The sequence below is a fragment of the Accipiter gentilis genome, chromosome 17, assembly GCF_929443795.1.
Source record: "Accipiter gentilis chromosome 17, bAccGen1.1, whole genome shotgun sequence".
NCBI lineage: Eukaryota > Metazoa > Chordata > Aves > Accipitriformes > Accipitridae > Astur > Astur gentilis.
Window position 1 is genome coordinate 29,141,750 of NC_064896.1, and position 23,117 is coordinate 29,164,866.

At 49.5% G+C, this 23,117-nt stretch overlaps 5 protein-coding genes across 5 annotated transcripts; 2 read left to right on the forward strand and 3 right to left on the reverse strand.

Moving 5' to 3' along the window:
• The first annotated feature begins 1,922 nt into the window (after positions 1 to 1,922).
• LOC126047135 (olfactory receptor 1013-like) lies at positions 1,923 to 2,841 on the forward strand. The gene is given in 2 exon segments (XM_049820382.1): positions 1,923 to 2,710; positions 2,712 to 2,841. Coding segments are annotated over 2 exon segments (918 nt in total).
• A 3,391-nt stretch (positions 2,842 to 6,232) lies between these two features.
• On the reverse strand, positions 6,233 to 7,319 carry LOC126047560 (olfactory receptor 5AU1-like). Its single transcript, XM_049821393.1, is given in 3 exon segments — positions 6,233 to 6,319; positions 6,321 to 6,959; positions 7,251 to 7,319. Coding segments are annotated over 3 exon segments (795 nt in total).
• Positions 7,320 to 8,644: 1,325 nt separating this feature from the next.
• Positions 8,645 to 9,658, reverse strand: LOC126047129 (olfactory receptor 1052-like). Its single transcript, XM_049820374.1, has one exon. The coding sequence runs from the start codon at positions 9,656 to 9,658 to the stop codon at positions 8,645 to 8,647; it is 1,014 nt and encodes a 337-aa protein (XP_049676331.1).
• Positions 9,659 to 16,405: 6,747 nt separating this feature from the next.
• Positions 16,406 to 17,332, reverse strand: LOC126047134 (olfactory receptor-like protein COR4). Its single transcript, XM_049820381.1, has one exon. It carries the CDS (start codon positions 17,330 to 17,332, stop codon positions 16,406 to 16,408), a length of 927 nt encoding a protein of 308 aa, XP_049676338.1.
• A 3,334-nt stretch (positions 17,333 to 20,666) lies between these two features.
• Positions 20,667 to 23,116, forward strand: TBX10 (T-box transcription factor 10). The gene is made up of 8 exons (XM_049821394.1): positions 20,667 to 21,339; positions 21,620 to 21,803; positions 21,886 to 21,987; positions 22,070 to 22,241; positions 22,345 to 22,500; positions 22,584 to 22,651; positions 22,738 to 22,826; positions 22,881 to 23,116. Exons 1-8 carry the CDS (start codon positions 20,667 to 20,669, stop codon positions 23,114 to 23,116), a joined length of 1,680 nt encoding a protein of 559 aa, XP_049677351.1.
• The last annotated feature ends 1 nt before the right edge of the window (position 23,117 follows it).

The window sequence follows — 23,117 nt, forward strand, 5'->3', positions numbered from 1 at the left end:
AAGCAATTGGTCTTGCTCCAAAATAAACATCCTAAATAGTTTATCTGAATTGTGCATAAAAGTTCCCGCTTCTCCCCATTGACTGCAGAGTTCAAGCTACTCCCTGGACCAGGAAAAAGTGGTGTCTATTGTCTACACCCTGGTGATCCCCATGCTGAGCCCCCTGATCCACAGCCTGAGGAACACGGAGGTGAAGAATGCTCTGGGGAGACTCCTAGGAAGAGTTCTTGTTGCCTTCCAGATTCAGACTGGTAAAAAGATATAATCAACTAAATGCAAATAACTTGGATGTTCTTGAGATTGCATCTTTGTTCTGCAGCTATAGTGATGAAAATAATGAGCACGTAACATGGAGAGCCATAAAAGCTCTGAAAATTCTCTTTCTGGGGTGCAGGGAGTAAGTCAGGGGATCTCTGGGGGATGCACAACTGTGCAGCAACCTTTTGTTCGCTGCAAAGGCCGTACTGAATAGCTGAACTACACACTGGAGGGGCCAGGTCCTTAAAGGAAACGCGGAACAAGGCGATGGATAAATATCCCAGCCACACACCACGGGCGGTGCTTGCTCTGCCCTGCGAGCTGAGCTCGTGTGGAGATGCCACACAGAGACCGTCATTGCGCTTTTGTTCTCGTGATCTGTAAAGTTGTGATCCCGTCAGTGCTTGCTGGACAAGACCAGGAGTAGGTATTTCTGGGCAAAAAGGGCCAGCAAGGGATACGGTGTCATGGAAAAAAGGGCCAGCAAGGGATACGGTGTCATGGATAGGCAAGAAGATAAATCTTCAAGGGGATTCGTTTTTCTTTTCTTTGTCCCCTCATCTTTCTGCTCATCCCTTGTGTTACCTGATGACAAGCCAAACATTAGAATCAACATATGAAGCCAGACGAGAAAATCATCAAGCCCACTGCAGCACCTCTGAGAAGCAGCCAGCACCAGGGGCACCTGGAGAGGGTCTTCGCAAACCCGGTTGGAGCACGGGGAGAGTTGCAAGGAAACAACAGGACGCCGCCCGTGTTCTGGTCTCCCTGTGGAAGAGTCTGTCACTTTCACTGGCTCTGAAAGAGCTGAAATAATTGGTTTTTAGACTGACCATGTTAGGTGAGATGAATTCCAACTTCTGTAGATGCAAGTGTGCCTGTACTCAGGTGTGCGAACACACTGAATGACTGCTGCTTTCAGTAATGGGCCTAAGATGAGAGGTCTTCCCAGATACACACATCTGTAACGATGACTGTTAGGATGAACATCCAGCCATTCAATGTTTGCTCATGCAAAACAGAAAACTTAATGAGACAGTGTTTTTACTGGTATGACTCATGAAAATGAATCTAATGAAACTGTGTTGGTTTGTACCAGATGGTGAATCTACATGCATTTGTCTTCAGCGTGTTTCTCCAGTTTCTCCACGTGTACTTCAAATCAAGGAATCTCAATGTACGAGTAATTTAATGCAACACTGAGATTGAGATTTCACGTTCACAAAAGTCAGAGAATTCAGAGTCAGCAAATACCTACAGAGATACATGTATACATACATACAAGTATATAGATACCCATATTTTCATATCCTGTTTCTTGTATATATTTTATTAAGGATTTAATGCATTATATGCAATATATAGAAACTGCTTGTGTGCATACCTGTATGCATAGCACCACGCACAGCGTGTATGTATGTATGTTCGTGGCAAATGCAGCTTTCAAAGTGATGCAAAGTGATTAAAACACCAAACCTTTATTTGACATAAAATAGCACACTCAAAATCATAACAGTGCAGCCCTTCTCAACACAAAATTTACTCTGCTTTTTTCTTTTGTGTATGCGTGCATGCATGCTTAGCCGGTGCCCCAAAACCCCACGCTGCAAATATCAAATACCCATCATGTTCCATGTCTCCAGGTCAGTCCCTTTCCCCTGTCCATGGAAGAGAGGAACCACAGTTCGGTCATGAGCTTCATCCTCCTGGGGTTCACCACTGACCCGAAGCTGCAGCTTCTCTTGTTCATGGTGTTCACCTTAGCCTACGTCACCACCCTTGTGGGCAACATCACCCCCATCATGGTGATACGGCGTAGCTCACGGCTCCATACCCCAATGTACTCCTTCATTGGGAACTTGTCCTTCCTGGGCCTCTGGTATTCCTCCGTCTATACCCCCAAGATCCTGCTGAACTGCGTCTCCGAGGACAAAAGCATCTCCTTCACTGGGTGTGCTGCTCAGTTCTTTGTCTCTGGTGGCTTGGCCTACACTGAGTGCTACCTGCTGGCAGCAATGGCCTATGACCGGTACGTGGCCGTCTCCAGCCCACTGCTCTACGCTGCTGCCATGACCAAGAAGCTGTGCGTGGGGCTGGTGGCTGCCTCCTACCTCAGCGGCTTTGCCAACTCCACCCTCATTACCAGCCACACGTTTGCCCTCAGCTTTTGCAACACCAACGTCGTCGATGACTTCTTCTGTGACCTGCTGCCCCTGGTGAAGCTCTCCTGCGATGTGACAGACAGCTACCAGACGCTCCTGTATGTCATCCTGACCTTCAGTATCATCCTCCCCTCCACGCTCATCCTCGCGTCCTATGCCTCCATCCTGGCTGCCGTCCTGAAGATGTGCTCAGCCGAGGGGAAGCACAAAGCCTTCTCTACCTGTGCTGCCCACCTCACCACTGCCACCCTCTACTATGGCTCCATCCTCTTTATTTATGCCTCAACTTCAGAGGGACAAGGTGGTTTCTGTGTTTTACACGGTGATGATCCCCACGCTGAACCCCTTCATCTACAGCCGGAGGAACCAAGAGGTGAGGGAGGCACTGAAGAGACTGGTGAAGAGACAGGCAGCTTCTTAACAGAAGAAAAACAGGGCTTACATTCCCAAAGATGCATACAGCAAGAAGTGTACCAGTCTTGTCTTGTTTGTGTTTTCATTTGTTGCTTTTCACAGTAGGTGCGGGAGGATGCAAGGGAGGAGCATAAACTCTTCTGATCCTGACGTGCTTCCTAATGGACAGGACACGCCGCTGTGCAGACCTGCTCTCCTTCCCACCTCTCCCCGTATATAATTTGTATCTGTACTATAAAATGGGACCTTAGCAGCGGCTGGCCTCATTGTCGTACATCATCTTCACCCTGTGCTTTAGCTGGATTAAATATTTCTTACTTACACCCAAACCCGGAGCTCAGGGGGAGCTCCATGCGTCATGAAGTAACATGCCTCTGGTCCTGAGCTGTCCCAGTTATTTCTTCACAATGCTGTTTTGCACCACATAAACATACTTTTCATAGTCCTAGACTATTTTCCCAGTGAAACCTTCACACCAGTGTGGATAGGGTGGGCCAGTTTGGAAGAACCAATGTCAAGAAGAACAGAGGCATCTGGGATTGAGTTCAGTTGCGTGAATGTAGATTGTTAACACCCTGGAGATACCCCTGGGTCTCCCTCTGAGCTTTCAGATGTCGCTCCAGAATGGCCCAACTCTTCTGAAGGCTGCATGGCATACACGTCAAGTGCATGCCAATGTCTTTGGCACCTCAGGACAGAGCAAATGGCACCAGATTTCTACATGAGGGCAATGAAACACAGACCTGGCCTGGGGAATTTCACTGCATCTTGCTCCTTTCCTGCAACTTAAGCAAAAGTTTCCAGCACCACTTGTAGGAAAACATGCAAAAAGGGTGAAGTGGTTTCTTAGTTATTAAAGTATCTTTTTTTCCTTTATAAAGTTTTAGCCCAACTGAGAGGAAAAAAACTCCAAACCCAATAAAGCTCTTTTTATTATTATTATTATTGTTATTATTTAGAGTGTTGGAAGGAGGGATTATGTGGTCTGAAGTAGATTAATCTCCTTCAAATTTAGATAAATAAAAATTGAGTGATTAAGTCAGAGTTCCTTGTCTCCGTTTGTGATCAATAAAGACGTGTTTCTATTTTTGTAGGTTTTGTTCAGACAAAGTGCAGTTTAAAGAGTTTAAGTTTGAAGATCTCCAAGCTTTCTCCTCTCACTGTATTTTCATTCGCATCGCAGGCTGGGGTCAGGCCACATGAGCTGGGTTCCTTTTGGATGAAAACAAACTGAAAATGGGCTTGAGGGGGACACCTAATGCAGTTTGACCTCCAGTAGGTGTTCAGATACCCGGAGCAGAATAAATTTAATCCAAAGAAAACTATTCTGAAATGCATATACCATAGACAGCTGGTCCATGGTACCAGTGCTTTCAGACCTGTTCTTGTTCCACCACATCCGTTCTAACGATCTGTCCTAGGATGTGATAAAACATCCTCTTATTCCTACATATTTTAAAGGGGACCTGGCTGTCTATCTCATAATTAGACAACAAATTTTTTAGATGTTGAGAGCCAGGTGAACCCATTCCCATGCTTATTGTCCAGTCCCAGATTCGTAATGGTAGGAAAATCACGTTTATGAAAACCAGTCAGACATGGAGGATGTATGTAGTGTACTTCAACTTGCCTCACAGTTTAAGAATTAAAAAAGACACAAGCAAATCTATCCCAAGGAAATTAATGCCAAGAAATTCAAGGCGTGAGGTGTTCTGGAGGAGGTGCAAAGATGAAGAGAAATGCAACAACCTTCCCCGTCTCCCTCTGATAGGGGGTCAAAAGCAGGGGAGGACAAATCACCCCATTAGCAAGAACCAAGGGAACCATGTTATCACACATGTCATGAAGACAAGGGTGTCTCTTTAATGAGCGTGTATGACCAAGCTTGTCCCAGCACAGAAAGCCCTCCAGCAAGCCTGAGGTCCCAGCTCTCGCCAGACAGGTGGTTACAGCTATTTCCATCACAAGTGATGCTGCTCCCCTTCCCGGAGGAAGAAGTGGTCCTTGGGGACCAACCACCCTTCCAGGAGGCACCAGCTTAACAAGACCTTCTGGGGTTTACCAAGAAAGTTTCCTAATCACCATGAAAGCTTCTCAGAGGGCTTGTAGCCAACTTACTTCATTCTTCTTAACAAGCCATGAGAGACTAATCAGCAGGGGCTAACAAGAAAGAAACTTTCTTCCTTGTTAACGACAAAGTGTACTTCTACAGCTGCCTTGCTTGTCAGACCTAGTCCAGGCCCCAAAAGCCGATGAGTTGGAGTCAGTGTGATGGTATGTGACTGTATTAAGGACAACTGTGGGGGCCTGGATGGATGGAGAGCAATGCTCCTCAAGGTTTCTCTGATTAAAGTACCTGCCCCTCATCCCTGAGGTTAAATTCCCACCTGCAGGCTGAGGTCCTTCTTCCTTGGTGGGATGATGCAGCGACCCAGCAGCACCCTGAGCTCCTTGCTGAGGAGGTGTGGTGCTTGGTGGGAGCACTGGTTGTAGTGGGAATTTTCTCCATGCCAGTCTTGGGTCTGCTCGGGATCACTTCTAAATGTTTCTACCCTATATTTGTTCCTGGTCAGCACTCTTTTCTCTCCTATTGGTCTATGGGTTTAGCTACAGTATAGTTGCTAAAGTTTTTTGGTCATTCCCCTGTATCTCATGATTTATTTTAGAGGGGAAATCACACAATTGCTCAAAACTAAGCAAAAACAGTTAATATAACCAAAATAAGATTAAAATGCCAGGATAGTGAGCAGGTACCTGACTGGGTAATTTTACCATTACTCACAGGAGATGCCAGATGACAGCTCTCTGGTCCTTGAGCAAGTTGCAGGCACTGGTGAAGTTTCTCAAATAAATTTGAAAATACAGCTACTGTTGAGCTAAAGTAAGTTGCAGAAAAGGCCTGACGAGTCCTGTTGCAGTGAATTGTTGTTATGAATCCCAGTGTCTATCTCTAATACTGGAAGCACTAAATTACCTGACTCGTGTTCACCAGAAATGTGCCCATTATTTGATATGAAGAGAGCTTTGGTCGTCATAGTCACGCTGAAAGCAATAGGTGTTATTTGTTGTCGTTGCTCGAGACAACAGTGGTAATGTATTCGCAAACGACAAAAGGTCAGAGGGTTTAAATTCTTGAAATTAAAATAATATTCGGCTGTAAACACAAATAAAGGTAGCTAACGCATCCCTGAGACAGGTCAGTGAATGGCCTAACCCAAGAGGAGTTAATGACCCAGTATTTAGGAACAAGGCAGAGGTTTCCCAATACATTAGTCCCCAGTAGCTCACAGGAGAGCACTGCTTCTTTTATGCCATAGCTGTACAGAAATGGAAAGTACAAACATTTCTGAGAAGACCTCTCAATTCCTCTGGCGCACCAGGGAAAAATACTTTTCAGATTAACATTTCCTCTTCATCACTCTCCCCAGAGCATTCTTCACCTCCTTGTTCCTCACGCTGTAGATGATGGGGTTCAGCATGGGGGTTCACCATGGCGTAAAACACAGAGGCCACTTTGTCGAGGTCCTGGGAGTGCCTAGAGCTGGGTCGTGAGTACATGGACACAGCAGATCCATAGAAGAGGGTCACGATGGCCAGGTGGGACACACATGTGGAGAAGGCTTTGAGTTTCCCCACGGCTGAGGGCATTCTCAAGATGGTGGCCAGGATGTAGGTGTAGGAGATGAGGATGGTCAGGTTGGTGACAAAGAGGTTGAAGCCAACCACAACGAACATCAGAATCTCATTGACGGTGTGGTCCGTGCAAGAGATGGCGTAAAGCGGGGGGGCCTCGCAATAAAAGTGGTTGATGATGCTGGGACCACAGAAGGAGAGCCGAAGTGCAAACCCCGTGCGGATAGTGGCATTCACGATCCCAGTAAGGTACGAGCCAGCTACCAGCAGAGCACAAACTCTGCTGGACATGGAGATGACATAGAGCAGTGGGCTGCAGATGGCCACGTAGCGGTCATATGCCATCACAGCCAAGAGGTAGCACTCGGTGGTGGCAAAGACCGCATAGAAATAAAATTGTGTGAGGCACGCGGAGTAAGAAATGACCTTCCTTTCTGCTAGGAGATGCGAGAGCAGTCTGGGGGTGATTGAGGAGGAAGGACATTGCAGATGCTACTGGAGAGAAAGAGAAAACTATTCAGAAACTCTTCTGCTGCAATTTAACATTATCTGGGATATTCTATTGTTTACAAACCCAGAGTTAGATCCAGGCATCTGAGAGTCACAGCCAAGTTTATGGAGAAAAGTTTCTCTTTTACTGCTCTTAAAAGAACAAAACGGTACTAGCATCTGTAGTCAGATCTTCTAGGGAATTATTTTCTATCCGTTCATGGAAAATATAAATCTTTCTTCAGGAAGTTAACACCTGGTATTGGCGACCTTTCTATCAAAACAAAAGCATACCTCTGACACTATCTTCATCCATTTTACTCTTCCATTCTTTCCAGAAAGTGTTCTGTGGATGCTGAGCATTCATGCTCAGCTGAATTATAAATTATTGATTAAAGGCTAGTTTCACCTTCTCACTTTTGAGTGGGGTGTTTGAAGGACTCAGAACATCAGCATGGTGAGCTGGAACTTTCCCCTTAGGCTTAAATTGACTCTTCAGACTATGCCCTGAGCATGACAAATCCATATTTGCCATTTAGCTCTATCAGCCTTTGTTGCCAAGCAGCAAGTGGAGAAAACCATGCACATTTTCCAGAAAAATTCACCTCACACTGATGTAGATGTTTAAAATAGATCAGATGAATCAAAGCCCCAAAAGGCATAGCTGTGTCCGTAAGGGGAACCTATGGTGACTAATTCAGATGTGAAAGCCTACAATTAGATAGGATGACTCCTGGACCAGGGTGACTCAACCCCTGAAACCTGGAAGCAGAAATTATGAATAAGCTGCAGCTGAGATGGAAAATAAACTTTGCCTGGATGGAGAGACACAAGGAAGTGAGGAGATGGTGGGGGAGTTTTGGACAACATTGAGAGTCTCAGAGCTGTCAAACGTTGGGCGCGTTTGAATACAACATATGCCCAGAAGCACGGAGGCTTTCTGTATTGCCAACACCAGATGACATCCTGGGAAAAGCCAAGACTGCTCCGACAATGTCTTGAAAGACTGTTCCTGGACCAAGATGAGTGACTGCTTGTCACTGGGGATAAAATTCCACCTTGCTCCTAGGCAAAGGAGCATGTCAGTGTGGTGGCTCCAGGCTGGTAGCTTTCCATGGCGGAGACCCATCCAGGAAAGCAAGATGCCCAGCACAGGTGCTCTGCATGCAATATATATGAAGCACAGGGATGTGCTATCCCCCCATAAAGACTAGCCTCAGGCAAATCAGAAAAAATAATAAATCAAGTTTATTGTACTAAAGCAAAACCTTAGCCAGCTACTCAGAAAATTTGAAAACAAAATTATGAAAGACATTGTCCTTCTCCAACACATAGTCTTTATTTAGCTTGTCCCCTTCTGCTCTGAGCCAGCTCTTTCAGGCTACAGGATTTAATATCGTTGTAACATTGAATAAATCCTCTTTGGTAAAAAGTGTCAACTGTGCATGTTCTACAGCTGCTTATAAATTAATTTACTCCAAAATTTTCACTGACAATGTAAGTGGATTTAGGATTGTCCGTCTTTCCTGCATTCTTTCTTTCTTTCAGACATTGTATTTACAGGTAATTTATTTTTCAAGGGACCCCAACATGGAATTAATTCATAATTCAAACTCCACAGTGTTCGGCACGAGGTAGAGCATGCACATCTCACCAGATGTGCAGGAATGTACGGTGCCCTTCTTCTGTCAGGTGTCAGCCTTATTTCTTCTGCTGATTCCACTGTGGCAGATGATACCTGCTTCAGTTTGATTAGAGCGGGACCTGTGGGAATACCTGCAGGAGAGGAGCTTGTTCGTAGCTCTTCTGAGAGTGCTCCTCACCTCCTTGTTCCTCAGGCTGTAGATGAAAGGGTTGAGCATGGGGGTCACCATGGTGTAGAAGATGGAGGCCGTTTTCCCTCGATCTTCCGCGTGTCTGGAAAAGGGACGGAAATACAAGAAAGCCGCAGAGCCGTAGAAGAGGGCAACAGCCAGGAGGTGGGAGGTGCAGGTGGAGAAGGCTTTGTGCCTGCCCTCCGCGGAGCGGATGCTCCAGATGCTGAGCAGGATGCAGGCGTAGGAGACAACGATGGCCAAGACTGAGGCTGTTATGATGAAGCCGATGCACGTGGCCATCGCCATCTCGTTGAGCCAGGTGTCAGAGCACGAGAGTTGCAGGAGCGGTGGGATTTCACAGTAGAAATGATTGATGAGGTTTGGGCCACAGAAAGAGAGCCGGAGGAGAGCGCTGGTGTGCACAAGGGCGTTCAGGTTCCCGGCAGCGTAGGCGCCCACCACCAGCTGGACACAGACCCCGTGGGACATGGCAGCCAAGTAGCGCAGAGGCTCACGGATGGCCATGTAGCGATCGTACGCCATGGCGGCCAGAAGGACGGCTTCTGTGGTGCCAAATACTGCAAAGAAGAAAAACTGCGTGATGCAGCCATTGAAAGAAATTGTATTTCTTTCTGCAAGGAGGCCCGACAGGAGCTTCGGCGTGATGGATGAAGAATAGCAGATGTCCAGGAAAGAGAGGTGGCTGAGGAAGAAGTACATGGGCACATGAAGCTGAGAGTTGGTCCTGATGAGGATGATCATCCCCAGGTTCCCCACCAGCGTGGTGATGTAGATGAGTAAAAAAATCACAAAGAGCAGCTCCTGCAGATCGGTGAAGCCCAAGAGGACAAACTCAGTCACGTTTGAATGATTTCCCCCAGCCATTCTCCTGGCACCAGCACAGAGCAGACAAAGAAACACAGGGAAGAGGTTAAATGCTTTCTCCCAGCTCACAGGAATAGGTAGTGCCTGAGGCTAACGCAGGCTTCGGTGTTTCCTGGATGAATACACCCACTTATTTGGAGGAAAAATATGTTATCCCCAGTGGGCACGTTGAAGATTCAAAATAATATATTGAAAAATACTATATTGACAAAATAATAGCCAATAGTTTATATATGGAAAAAAAATCTTAAAGCTTCAGTCTTAAAGGTCTGGCTGGCCCGTTATGGAAAGAATCAGTCTTGCAAAAGATCTTGCAAATGATGTCTTCTCACAAACATCCAAATTCTTTCCAATATGTGGGCATGTTTGGGAGGATTTCTTTCCCTTTGTTGGGGGGATGTTCTTATTTAGAGACAAGTAAATACAATAATATCATGCCTTAATTTGTCACATTAATTAGTGTCGCATTAAATAGATAACAGACCATGCTGGAGTGATTTTCTGACTCTGTAGTGATATGTTTGGGTCAATTAAAATGAGACCAGCATATCTGATTGCAATTTCATGTAGGTTTAGCTTCAAGGGAAAACCGCCTCCTTCTAATCTGAATTATACTTCCATGTCATCTTCCTTACACCTTTTGGGTCTGCTAATATCAGGAATTTTTATCCCAAATTTGAGTTAGGAATTAAGATTCAGACCTACTGGAGTATGCATTTTTTCGTTCAAGAAGGACCTTAATAACTTCAGTATTTCTTCATGGGGCTGTTCCTGCTTCTCCAGGGGATGGACACACACTTGTTAAGGAAGCCTTTCCCCATCCAGCAAAAATTGCTTCAAAACCTCTTAGAATTTCACCCTCTCTCTGGTTAATAGCATCTCGAGTCATTGTCAGAAAGGTACTCACTGGTCTTTGCGGTGAAAGAAAAACACAAGCTCCACTGGTCTTTCCAAAACCAGGAAGGTTTCCCTATCACGTCCTCTAACATGGCTGGAAGATTTAAGTTTTAACCCATGCCCACAGGACAAATTACCAAAGGGTCTCTGGGGCACCTGAAAACGGAGTGCGTCTTCCCCGAAGAGCCTGGGATAAACACTGAGATTTCTCTCTGAGGTTTTAGGGATGGAATCCCCAAAGCACATCAGACATTATGCCTGCAGAGCCTGAGCAATTCGACTTGTGTACACAACATTGTAATGAGGAGTGGGACACAAGGCAATGCATTTTTGCTGAAGACTTGGATTTGAAAGATTTTCTTTCTTCTCCAGGAACATGGGAGAAAAAAGAAAATGCTAACTCTAAGTAATGGATTAATTTAAGGAAATTATTGCTTTATATTTGTAATGAGTGGTTAGATTAATTTGCTTTTGTACTACATATTTCCACAGAGCAGATGTGGAAAAAGTGGATTAAAGAACATTAAAGAAAAAGTGGATCAAAATGCAGACATCAATTCGCCATTGTGTTGTCATTTTCTTTTTCCAAGATAACTTGTCTCTTTCCATTACGCTTGAATATGTTTTTACACCATTGCTTCCCAGGAGGTAGAGTCTCAGAGCAGGTCCTATAAGCAGCATTTGCATGGATGCAGCTCTCTCAAAGCCTGGTTCCAAGGGTAGGATGCATCACCCAAGCATGTGTCCAGACAGTGAACTCAGGTAGCTCTCCTAGACATTTGCAGTTAGGGGTGTGAATTTCAATCAGTTGGGGTTTTTTTCTTCTTTTTTTTTTTTTCCTGCTACCCATCTACCAGTCACACACCTGGTGTTCAGTATCACTAGAATTTTACCTGGTATATTTTTTCTTCCTCTGTTCTTATTCATGGTTTAAAAAAAAAAAAAATAAAAAAGAGATGACTGCTTCTCCTGTTATCCACTAGAGATTACCTTAAAATATGTGTATGGCCTGTTTGAGAAATGAGTATTACTATTTCTTCCCTTCTCACTTCCCCCTTTCCATCGGCCTTGCTGTCCATTTCCTAGCACCAGTGAGATGACTGTTTCTTCAGGATGATTCCTCTTCTCCCACCACCCTTCTTGAAGCAGCTTTTACTTCCCCATTCCTCAGGCTGCAAGTCAGAGGTTCATTGCAGAAAGTCCCTTGACCCGCTGCCAATGCTCTTTTCCAAGTGCTGGTGGGCGTCTTTGCTGCAAGGACATCTTGATGGCTCATTTTCAACGTGGTGGCCACCACAACTTCCATGTCCTTCTCTGCCAAGCTGCTCTCCAGTCTGTCCTGGGGCGATTCCTCCCCACGGCCAGGACTCAGCGTTTCCCCTTGTTGAAGTTTATGTGATTCCCATCTGCCCATTTTGGACAAAAAAGCTCCTTTTGAAAAGCCATTTTGCATTGTGTGCTTCAAAATTAAAATATCCCCAGGATGGACGTTCCGTGCTTGTGAAAGGAAACCAATAGTGTGACTTGTTCCTTGTAGAAAAGAGCGGTTGATTGCAGACAGGGTTATGCTAAATTGCTTTAACACCTTTAAATGGGCTCAGAAGATGCAACTGCAGTCATCTGCGTGCATGTTGGGCAGGGGGAAGGAGGCAACTGCTGTTTCCCATTGCTGACATCTCACACATTGGATGGCCATCTCCTCGTCCTTATTAATTTCCTTCTTTGCCATGGGTGGCATTTATGTAACTGAGTCTAGACATCTCAAACATAAATGACATCTAACAACATCCAAACCAGCCGTTCTCAATACCGCTGCTAGTTTGTGTAGTGTAAAACATCATCCGGCCCATCTCAGACATCCATGCCATCGCACACAGAAGCATCCCTTTCTCTGGGGTGTCTGCCTTAGATGCACGTGCTGACACTGCAGGTGTCTGAAGCCAGCTGAGATTAGTCCTGCCCCATCTGTCTCTCTGTCCTCCTTGCTCAGCCCAACCTTCCCCTTTTCATTTTCCCTCTTTCTCAAGAATTATAGAAAATGCTAATTTCTCTTTCTTGGGTTCAAAATGCCTTTCTGAGCCATGTATGGTGGTGAAGGCAGACACAGAGAGGAACTCACCGGTGTTTGGATAGGGTCTCCTTGCTACTTCCACTAGGACCTCAGGAGGGTTTTCTGCTCCAGGGCAGTAACTGTGTCTAAAATGAGTCATTATACCTCCCATTTCTCTTTTGAAAACAAGACATACCTTGGCCATCGATTTTAAAGGGAGTACGGCCAAACCAAGACTCTCCCTTTCATTTCTATACTAAGGGAACCTGAAGGTAGCTTGGTTTCCAGGTAGCCTGGAGAGAAAAGGGTTGTGCTCCAGGTTCCTGGTTCTTCCCATATATCTGGATGGCATGTGATGGAGAGGAGTCACCACCCCAGTGCAGGAGTTACACGTTTGTAAGCCAAAGTCTTCAACTTCTTTTTAATCAAAGGAAAAAAAAATACATTTCTCTGTTTCTGTGCCCTTTTTACCCACCAGCTAGAAGAGACTTCCAGAGTGGGATTCATTTCACCCTCTTTTAGATTCAGCTCATAATAAGACCCAGACCTGAGTGTCTGTCGTTACCTATTTGTGAGCTAAGCCTCATTATAGCTAACGCGACTCTGGCCAGTACAATCAGCAGAGTTGATCGATCGCTTCAGCTGACAAAATGTCGGTGTCTGCCTTGCAGTGAGCCACACCAGACCCCACTGGTGGACTTGACCAAATCTTCCTTGGTCATAAAGGGCCCCACGTACCCAGTCCACATGTAGAGGCGACATGGTGTTTATTTAAAGTTAGGGAGATAAGTCGTTCCCCTAAAGACATCTGAGGTGATTCCCAACTCTAATCACTAAGTATCTAAACAAGGGGAGGTGGCTTCTACCCCTGCGATAGCAATATTTGCTCAGCTCTCTGTCTGAAACAGATTTAACTAGAATTAAGGCAGCTCTACCCAAAAGCGCAAGCCTAGCTGGGTCCAGCGAAACTCTGAGGTGCGGCATGTGCTTTCTGAGGGAGAGCCAAAAGACAATTTCAGACACAAGACCGCAAACACTGAGGGTTAAACCATGACATAACTACGGTGTTAAAACACTGTTTTGATTGCCTTATTTCTGCTTTCTTAAGTAAAACGAACTCCAGCTGGAAACTCATTTGCATCTGGAGTCCTGCAGCTTTTAACGTGACAGAGAGACAAGCTAAAACACCTTTCTGGAGATGTGGCTGTAGCAGCTCCAGCCCTTTCAGAGGAGAGGAGCTCCAAAAAAATTGGCAGCTAATCAGCATGAATGCAAAACGAGATGCAAGACGCCAGCCACGTCGTTGCCCGTTCACCATGACCCACCAGGAAAGGGCGTTCCAATGCGGGATGCTCCTTCTCCCCTCCGCACCTCTCCTCTGGAGCCACGCGGGGTGTTCCCCACCACTCACGGTCAGACGCTGACCCCACAGAAGTCGGCGAGGGCCGTTAGACACAGCTGGGCGCTGGTTTCCCCAAACACAGCAAGCCCTGCTTGCACAACGAGCAAACCGCTTTCGGTTTTGAGCGTGGCAGCTCCGGCAGGAAGCCACAACAAGCAGAGCAATAGGGCTGTAGCCACAAACTCGTATTTTTAAGACACTAAGGTTTTGTGTTCCCCTTTAAACACCAGATGACGGTGAAGGCAAGACCAGCTGGACACAAAGTCATTGAATAGTGTTGCATTTTACATATTGCCCAATAACGGCCGTAAGTCACTGCAGCAAGAAGAGATGCTCTGGGACTGTAAATAAAACATTAAAAATAATCTTGAGTCTTTTATTTAAAGAAAAAGGTGGCGGTCTTCCCTGCACCTAAATTAAACAACATTCTGAGGGTGACAGTCACAGAGGAGCAGAAGTGTGGGACAACAGCAGGAGTTACAGGCAGAGGTCCCAGTTCAGTGGGTCCTGCTGAACACATCTGGAGACGTGTGAAATGATGCTGTGTCCAGGGTCTCATCGTCATGAAATGGGTAGCCTGCATGTAATGTGAAATAGCTACGGCTAAGTGCAGTTTTGAAACCCATTTCAGGGACAAAGAAAGATACATGAAGGAATTAATAACAACATATTCTTTTTGACTTGATGCCAGCAGCAAGTTCTCCATGTGCTTCATATTGCAGATGAGGGTAAATCTGGGACTTCCTATTGTGAATTTGCAACATGGGAAATTCCAGTTAGAAAAAAAAAGGGAGGAAAAAACCCACTCTAAGTGCAGTCAAACACCGAAATAGGGGTCAGGGATGATGTCAAACCTCTGCCCTTGGTGGTCCCCAGGGCTCAGAGGGACAACAGGGTCTGAGTTGGCCCTGGTTGGGGTGGTTGGCCGTACTGGAGACCTCCCAGGATCCCTGTGGCGGGGGGGCCAGCACAGCCCCTCCTGGGCAGGGCGGCCCCGACGGCAGCCCAGCCGATAAGAAAGGATGGGAGCGCAAACAGCCTGGGAGGACGTTTGCCCTAGGCTGACCGTGCTAGCCAGGCAGCCAACCATTGGCTGGATTAAATAATAACCAGGGAATTATCAGGAAGCTTTGGGAACAAAGAAGGATTCAGCTGATTGACCCTGGGTGCCTGTTAGTTGTGAGTCATTAATAAATCAGTGAACCACTTTGATCCTAACTTGATTTAATCCAACTGTGCAGCTTCTCCCTCCAACCCAAGTTATTACATGTCTCTAGGATAACACTAAGTAGGCTAAGCCAACACTCCAGATTTTTCCATAGTCCTGACAGAGGCTGTGGTCTGTAGGGACCGAGGTAATACACAAATTGAAGTATTTTTTTCTTTTTTCATGTATGCAACGTTTGTGCACCACACGGCAGCTCTCTCTGCAGGAAGGCAGCAGGAGAGACATCAGAGCAGGCAACGGCATCGGTCCAGGGTGCCATGGGCTGCAAAATATGGGGTCTGACGGAGAAGGCTGCTGAGTAACACCATAGCTCCTATGATCTGTTCTGGTCAGGGTACCAGGGAGATCATGGCTTTTATTGCTGTCAACAGGGAGACGGAAAGCAAGGGTGTAGAGCAGTGGATGGGGGTTCCTTGGTAGTATCTGCCCTGGGGGGAGGATTAATTACTGCTGCATCTTAAAATGCTTTCAAAGTGCCTTCATTCACAATAGAGGTCACCCGAATACTGTATTTAACTTAAATTTTTAGTTGCCTAAAGTTAAATTACATGTATAGTGCTGTTAATCATTTAATGGCGTTTGAGTATGAAAAAGAAAAAAATTTCCTGTGTAGCATACTAGTTATTTGCTGTCATATCTATTTTTCTTGCTAAAGGTGTTGGCATCCTGAGGCTAGTTATTATGGCCCTTAAGGATTTTTAAAAAGCTGCCTGGAAATCGAATTTTTTTAGTGGAATAGTAGAATTCACCCCCTGTTTATTCTGATTTGCTAAGCAAAAGGGAGAGCAACACATGACACAGCTCGCAATTTGAGTCCAAACAATTACAGAAATTTTTGCCATATTCTTCTGGTTTAATTTGGCCTGATACATAGGACTGAATAAATGGTAGAGAGCAAAATTTTACATGAGGACTAGTGCATGCTTGTAGTTCTCTACCTGTGTCTTCATTAGGTTAAATTAACTACTAAATATAATTATCAACGTTTGAAGAACTGAGTGAAATTATTGGTATCCTAAACCAGCTGAAGATATTGAATCAGCCACTGCAGCTGCTAAGTCGAAGTGCAGAAGACCCAAAAAATGTTATCAATCTGAGATAATTAATCAAAAACGGAGAATATCACCCACATCTCCATTCTATCTGGCCATAAACTTACAACATTCAAGATCATTTTATTTTTATGAGTCTCCTCAGAGCCTCCTTCACCTCCTTATTCCTCAGGCTGTAGATGAAGGGGTTCAGCATGGGAGTCACCACAGTGTAGAACACCACAGCCCATTCATCTTCTTCTCTTGAGCTGTCTGAGCTGGGCTTTAAGTACATAAAAAGCGATGCCCCGTAGAAGATGCTCACGGTGGTGAGGTGGGAGGTGCAGGTGGAGAAGGCTTTGCGTTTGCCCTCAGCTGAACTGATGCTCAGGATGGCAGAGATGATGGCCACATAGGAGACCAGGACAACCAGGATGCTGGACACACCGAATAAAGATGCTGAAGTTCTTAGGATAACGTGGCTGAGGGTGGTGTCGGAGGTTGCGAGTGATATCAGAGCAGAAATGTCACAGAAGAACAGGTCGATGATGGTGGAGCCACAGAAGGATAAACTGGACATGCCGATAGTCTCTCCCATGCCATTTGTCAACCCCACAAGATATGACCCAGTCACCAGCTGGAAACAGTGTTTTGGGGACATAACAAGGGGATACACCAGGGGATGGCAAACGGCCACGTAACGGTCATAGGCCATCACCGCCAGCAGGACGCATTCGGTGACCCCCAAAAGATCAAAAATGAACACCTGAGCCACACACCCAGCATAAGTAATGCCCTTTTTCTCTGATATGAAGTCAACCAACATCTTGGGGGTGATGACGGTGGAAGAAGAGAAGTCTACAAAAGCCAGGTTACCCAAGAAATAATACATGGGGGAGTGGAGCTGAGGGCTGCCCCTGATTAACAAGATCATCCCCAGGTTCCCCAGGATGGTGACAAGATAGGTGAACAGAAACATCAGAAAGAGGGTGACCTGAGTCACTGGGTTGTCTGTGAACCCTGTTAAGCTGAACTCGGTCGCTTGGGTGCAATTGCTTTCTCCCATTAGCTGGGCATGTGCTTTCTGTGTGAACTCCTTGCTGGAGGTTTCTTCTACAATAGGCAGGTATCTCCCAGGTGGAAAACCCTCTCTCCAGTGGAATCTGCTCAGAGACAATCATGCAAGATCTAAAGGAAGAGTTTAGGCACAGATCAATTAGAAACAGCTTGCCAAAAGTCATAGCACACTGTGGGTAAAACAAATGGCGTGCTGCAAAAGCAAAGGTTTGCTCCAGCTGCAAAATCCCACGGCACAGCGTGGCGCGTGGTCCTCCGGCTCACCTCTGGATGTTCAGCAACGACCGACATGGAAAGCTGTAAGGAGATTATGCACCAGAGTAGCTTTGCCTTGGTGCTGCGTTTCGTCCCCTTTGTTAGCATTCAGCCTGGGACTCTGAGATCATCCAGCTCAATAGGAAACACAGAGAAACACAGTGCTTTTCCAGTGCAGAGGTGATTATTCATCATCTCGTCGTCACTTGCCAACCACCTGCTTCCTCCCTCTTTGCTGGGACTTATTCCTAACTGTGAAACCTTACACAGAGGTTTATATTGGTTACCCCTCCTTCCCAATACGCTCTTTCAGCTATAAAACCTTTTCCTAGGTATTTAGCCTGTTTCTAGAATGTTCAAATAGAAATGGGCAACCCCCAAAGCTGAGCAATCTCTCCTTGGATATATTTTGGGGAAAAAACCATCTTTTGGACCTGCCTCATCTCAGCAACAGTAAGCTCCCTAGATGTTCTTTACGTGAAAGCTTCTGGTCCTCATCCCGGAGCCCTTTGTGGTCAGTGGGGAGAGGAAGCCTCCTGAGCATGCTCTCCAACAGGGTGATCTCCAGACCGCCCTTCTCAGCAGTTGTGTGGTGAGGACACCGGACAGCCAGCTCCCTGGGTTTGGTGGAAAGCCCAGAGTATCATGAAGAACTGAAGCCCAGGACCCTGCAGGTAGGGCATGAGGTGAAGATAGGAGCTGTTTCTTTTTTGCAGAAGAAAACTACAGGAGATGGGTGGCTTGGCAGTCACTGTCCTTGCTCGTGAGTCTGGTACTGGAGCTCCAGCTTGGGCTGAAAGACGACGACCCTCGCTTACATCTCAGCGCTATCTCTGCTTCCTCCTGATGCTCTTGGAGATGGATGTGAAGACGCGTGTGCCTGAAGCTCTGCAGGGGAGCTCGAAAATAAACCACTGTCAGCAAACACCCTTACTATTTCACATAATATGGGGACTTGGGGACTGTGAATCTCTTTGAGCCCCAGGAGGGTGACAAAGCCCAAAGCAGGTCATTATCTTTTCTCTGTGCTTCTTAGTTTGGAGAAGAAGTGTACCCAGAGGAGATGACCTCAGCTGGAGTGAGCAACAGGGCTTTGGGCTCCCTTCAGAGCAAACCACAGAACAACAGCCCACCTTTCACATCAACTTTTTGAGCATTTTAGAGAGAGCTACAGCTCCACAAGTGCCGTGTTTGACATTATCAGGCCAGGGAGCTGCGGGGGACCTTGTGAATGGGGTGCAGTCCCACAGGAGCTGAGCCGGGGCTGGTAACAGGGTCCATCAGCAGTCCCAGGCGCCACGGACAATGAACCACCCTTCTTCCCATCTTACATTCCTTGTTTCCAAACCATAGCTCACAAGTTTGGCTGCAAGGAGCCAACAGAAGATCGTGATCACCTTGCTAAAGCTGAGGCATATGCTGTCCACTACTCTTCTTTTTGTCCAGGCAGCCATCAGTCCCCTCATCACCCAAGGTGCTCAGGTTGGTGAGGCATGACTTGCCCTTGGTACATCCATGCTGGCTACTCATGGTCACCCTCCCAACCTTCCTCTGCTTGAAGAGGGCTTCCAGGGTTATTTGCTTCTTAATCCCGCTGGAGACTGAGGCAGCCTGCAGTCCTTGTGCCCTCTGTCTTGGTGATGACATTTACCTTCTTCCACCCATCACACTGGAAACACACCAGCTTCAAGGGAAAAATGAGAGCCTGAGGGAGAGGTGCCCAGAACTGGAAGGAAGGTGATGGGAAGGATCAGCTGAGGAGCGTGATAAAGGACTGAAAGGGGCAGCAAGAGGAGAAAAGGGCCCTTCTGAAGGGACAAAGGAAAGCTCTAGGGCTGGCCCCGTCTCTGGTGGCTCTGATGGGGCTTCCCAAGCCCGATGGGAGATGCGGGGTACCTCCTTCTACAGCCTTTTCACACCCAGCAAGGGTGAGTGCCAAGGGCAGCAGAAACCGCCGATGGCTAAGGTCAGGGGTATTTTGCAGAATGAGAATTAGCTTAGACACAGAAAGCCCTGACCCACACCCTTTGCTGAGCCCTACGTGGGGCAGCAGGCTGAAACCTCCCAGAGCCAAACACAAAAGGAAAGTAAATGTCACACAGGCTCCCACCAGAGTTCAGCCAGATCCAGGCTCTCCCTCTGCTCTCGGCAAGGAAAAACCGTTCACAGTGCACCGCTGTGAGCAAACTCCCACAATCTGGGCAGCATTTGGCATTTAAAACCCTTCCGGGGCCACATCCTCGCCTTTTCTTTTCTCTCCAGCAGAAAAATCAGCTACCGGAGCTGCAGAGCACAGTGCGATGCCACGGATGAGCCCTTGGCAGGTCGGGTCCTGCCTGGGGCTGAGCCCCCTCCATCCTCCTCCCTGCTGTCAGCATCGCCTCTCGCACCTCCTCATCTCCCCGCTCGATACCAGCCCTGCGGCCACGGCCCGGCTGACAGCGGGAGACGGATGGGGCCGAGCCGGTGCCGCAGGGCACGGGACATGTGTGGGGATGTGATGGACGCAGGGGGCTTGGGGAGATGGTTTCTCCCCGCTTTGCATCAGTCCCGGTCCCAAAATCCAGCGCTACCGACGCAGCCACCTCGGCCACCCTGCAGCGTACGGGGCCCAGAGGGTTTCCTCTCCATTACGATGGCCGTAGGATTTAAGCACCAACCCCAAAGCAGAAGTGAAGGCTGAGGCTCCGTTGGGAGAAAACAGCTGGCTTTGGGCAAAGCAGGGAGGGATTTCAGCCTTTGCCCAATGCCACCATCACCGGGGTACCACCGGGGACAGAAAGCCATCAGCATCCCCACGAGGATGCCCCCTCTTCCCTCCAGACCCATCCCCAGAGCCCCGGCATCCCTCATCCCACCCAAATACGCTCTTGTGCTGTGCAATGAGATGGCATCCGTAGACCCATTGCAGTTTGCAGGGGAGTGGGGGGCTCTGGAGTAGCCCCTCTGCTCCCCCTCCCGCAGCCCCCACCCCTGTGTCAGTCACCTCCCCGCACACATCCCTTGCCCCCGCAGCACTGGCTTGTCCCCATCCATCTCCCGCTGTCAGGCCGGTATCGAGCGTCGCGATGGGAGGTGTGGGATGGAGGGGGCTCAGCCCTGGGGCAGGGCTGGGGGTCCCGGGTACCACGGCAGAGACAGAACCAGCATTTGGGATGGGTGCAGAGAGGGGGGGAGCGCTTTCCTCCCCGCCGCCAGAGCCGCAGAGGCTTTGCATGAGCAAAAAGCTCACGTGTGGATGCCTCAACACCTCGCCGTGCTTTTTAATACGAGGTGTTGACGGCGGGCTGTCGGTCGAGCCGCCGGTGCATGGGCGGCTGCCGCGTGTCGAGAGGGGCTTTGCCCAGGGGAGAGGGTCGGAGCAGCCCCCATCTCCCCCCGCTCAGATGTGTGACACGAAGGGGACAAGGAGACCCCCCAAAAGAGCTGTCCCTCCCCAGCCCAGGGTACCCCGAGATCCAGCTGGGGACCAGCGGTGGTCCCAGCAGTCCCAGGACCACCGCTCGCCTCCCGTCCATCATCATCGCGTCAAGGCACGAAGGCAGGTCGGGGAAGGGGGCCGTGCTCCAGCCCCCACGTCTCCACCCCTCGAGCTGGGGCATAAAACCCCCCAGCACGCTGCGGGGGTACAGTCCGGAGCTGGTGCTGTGCTGGGAGGGGCTTCGTTGGGGGTCCCCACTGCCACCGTGCCGGGGGACAGAGCCACGGACACCTCCTGCCCACCCACTGCACCCATGGCAGGTAAAACCCACCCGTGGCAACGCTCCCCTGTACCCAGCGGTGGGGTCCCACCGTGGTTTTGGGGTGCGGTGCGTCACCCAGCCCCACCAGAGGGTGGGATTGCAGTGGGGAGGGTGATAAAACCCCACTACGGTGGGGGGCCAGGACTCCCCAGTCCTCCCACCTCCTCCACAGAGGGAGGGTGCGATGGGGTGGCTGGTGGTACACGGGGTCTGCTCCTACATCTGGGGTGCAGGATCAGCCCCCACAAACACACGCACCCCCCTTCACCCCTCCGCAGCCTTTCTGGGGGGGCCGGGCGAGGGGTCCCCCTGCGGCACCGGCCTCGGGTGGGCAGGCGAGGGGCCGGGGACCAGCGGCAAGAACCGGCGCGTGTGCCACGCCGCGGCACGGCTGGAGATGGGCAGCCTCTGGGAAGAGTTCAACCGCTTGGGCACCGAGATGATCGTCACCAAGGCGGGCAGGTAGGGACCGCGGCGGGGCGGGGGGGGGGGGGGGGCTGCCGGGGTAGGGAGCACCCCATTCCCACCTCCCCCTTCCCCGCAGGAGGATGTTCCCCACCTTCCAGGTGAAGCTGTCGGGGCTGGACCCGCTGGCTGACTACGTCCTGCTCATGGACTTCATCCCGCTGGATGACAAGAGATACAGGTGAAGATGGGGATGCTGGCAGAGGGGGGGGGGGGGCCCGGATCCTGGCGGTGCTGAGCCCCCTTCCCCCCCCACCCCACAGGTACGCCTTCCACAGCTCCTCCTGGCTGGCGGCGGGACGAGCCGACCCGGCAGCCCCCGGCCGCGTCCACTTCCATCCCGACTCCCCGGCCAAGGGAGCCCAGTGGATGCGGCAGATCGTCTCCTTCGACAAGCTCAAGCTGACCAACAACCTCCTGGATGACAACGGCCACGTAAGGACCCTGGCCTTGGGGTGGGCGATGCTGGGGGGACACGACGCACCCCTGCGTGGGGGGGTCCTGCCTACCTCTCCCCTCTCTCTCCCCCCCACCCCAGATCATCCTCAACTCCATGCACCGCTACCAGCCCCGCTTCCACGTGGTCTTCGTGGACCCGCGACGGGACAGCGAGCGCTTCGCCCACCAGAACTTCAAGTCCTTCAGCTTCCCCGAGACCCAGTTCATGGCCGTGACGGCTTACCAGAACCACCGGGTGAGCCCCGGGCTGGGGCGACAGCGGGGTGCCCCCCCCCACCACCTCCCCCAGGGACCCCCTGACCTCGCTCCCCTCCGCAGATCACCCAGCTGAAGATCGCCAGCAACCCCTTCGCCAAGGGCTTTCGGGATGGCGACCCTGAACCATGGTAAGCCCCCCCACCCCAACACCGCCCCGACACCGTGATGAGGGTCTCCGTGCCGTGTCCCCTGAGCCCCCCCATCTCTATTGCAGGTGCGGGGTGCCGGCAGGGTCCCTGCTGGGTGCAATGCCCCGTGCCCGGGCCACCGCGCTGCCCTCCCGCCCCGAGAAACGGGAGAAAGGTAGGGGGGTTGGGGGGGGACCTGACGCCCTGTTGCTGTCTCTCCCCCCTCCAGGGGCTCCCTGCAGCCATGGGGCATCGGCCGCCACTGTACCCCCACAACCAGCCCCGCTGCCGGCCCCCCCCGGCTTCCCCGAGCTGCCCCCACCCTCCTTCCAGCCCCTCGCCTGCCCCCCCGGCGTCTACGTGGGGGCCAAGCCCCGCACCCTGCCCTACCCCCTGCCCACCTTCCCCCCGCTCAGCACCTACGGCACTGCCGCGGCCCCCGCCTTCGGCTACGGGCAGCAGTGAC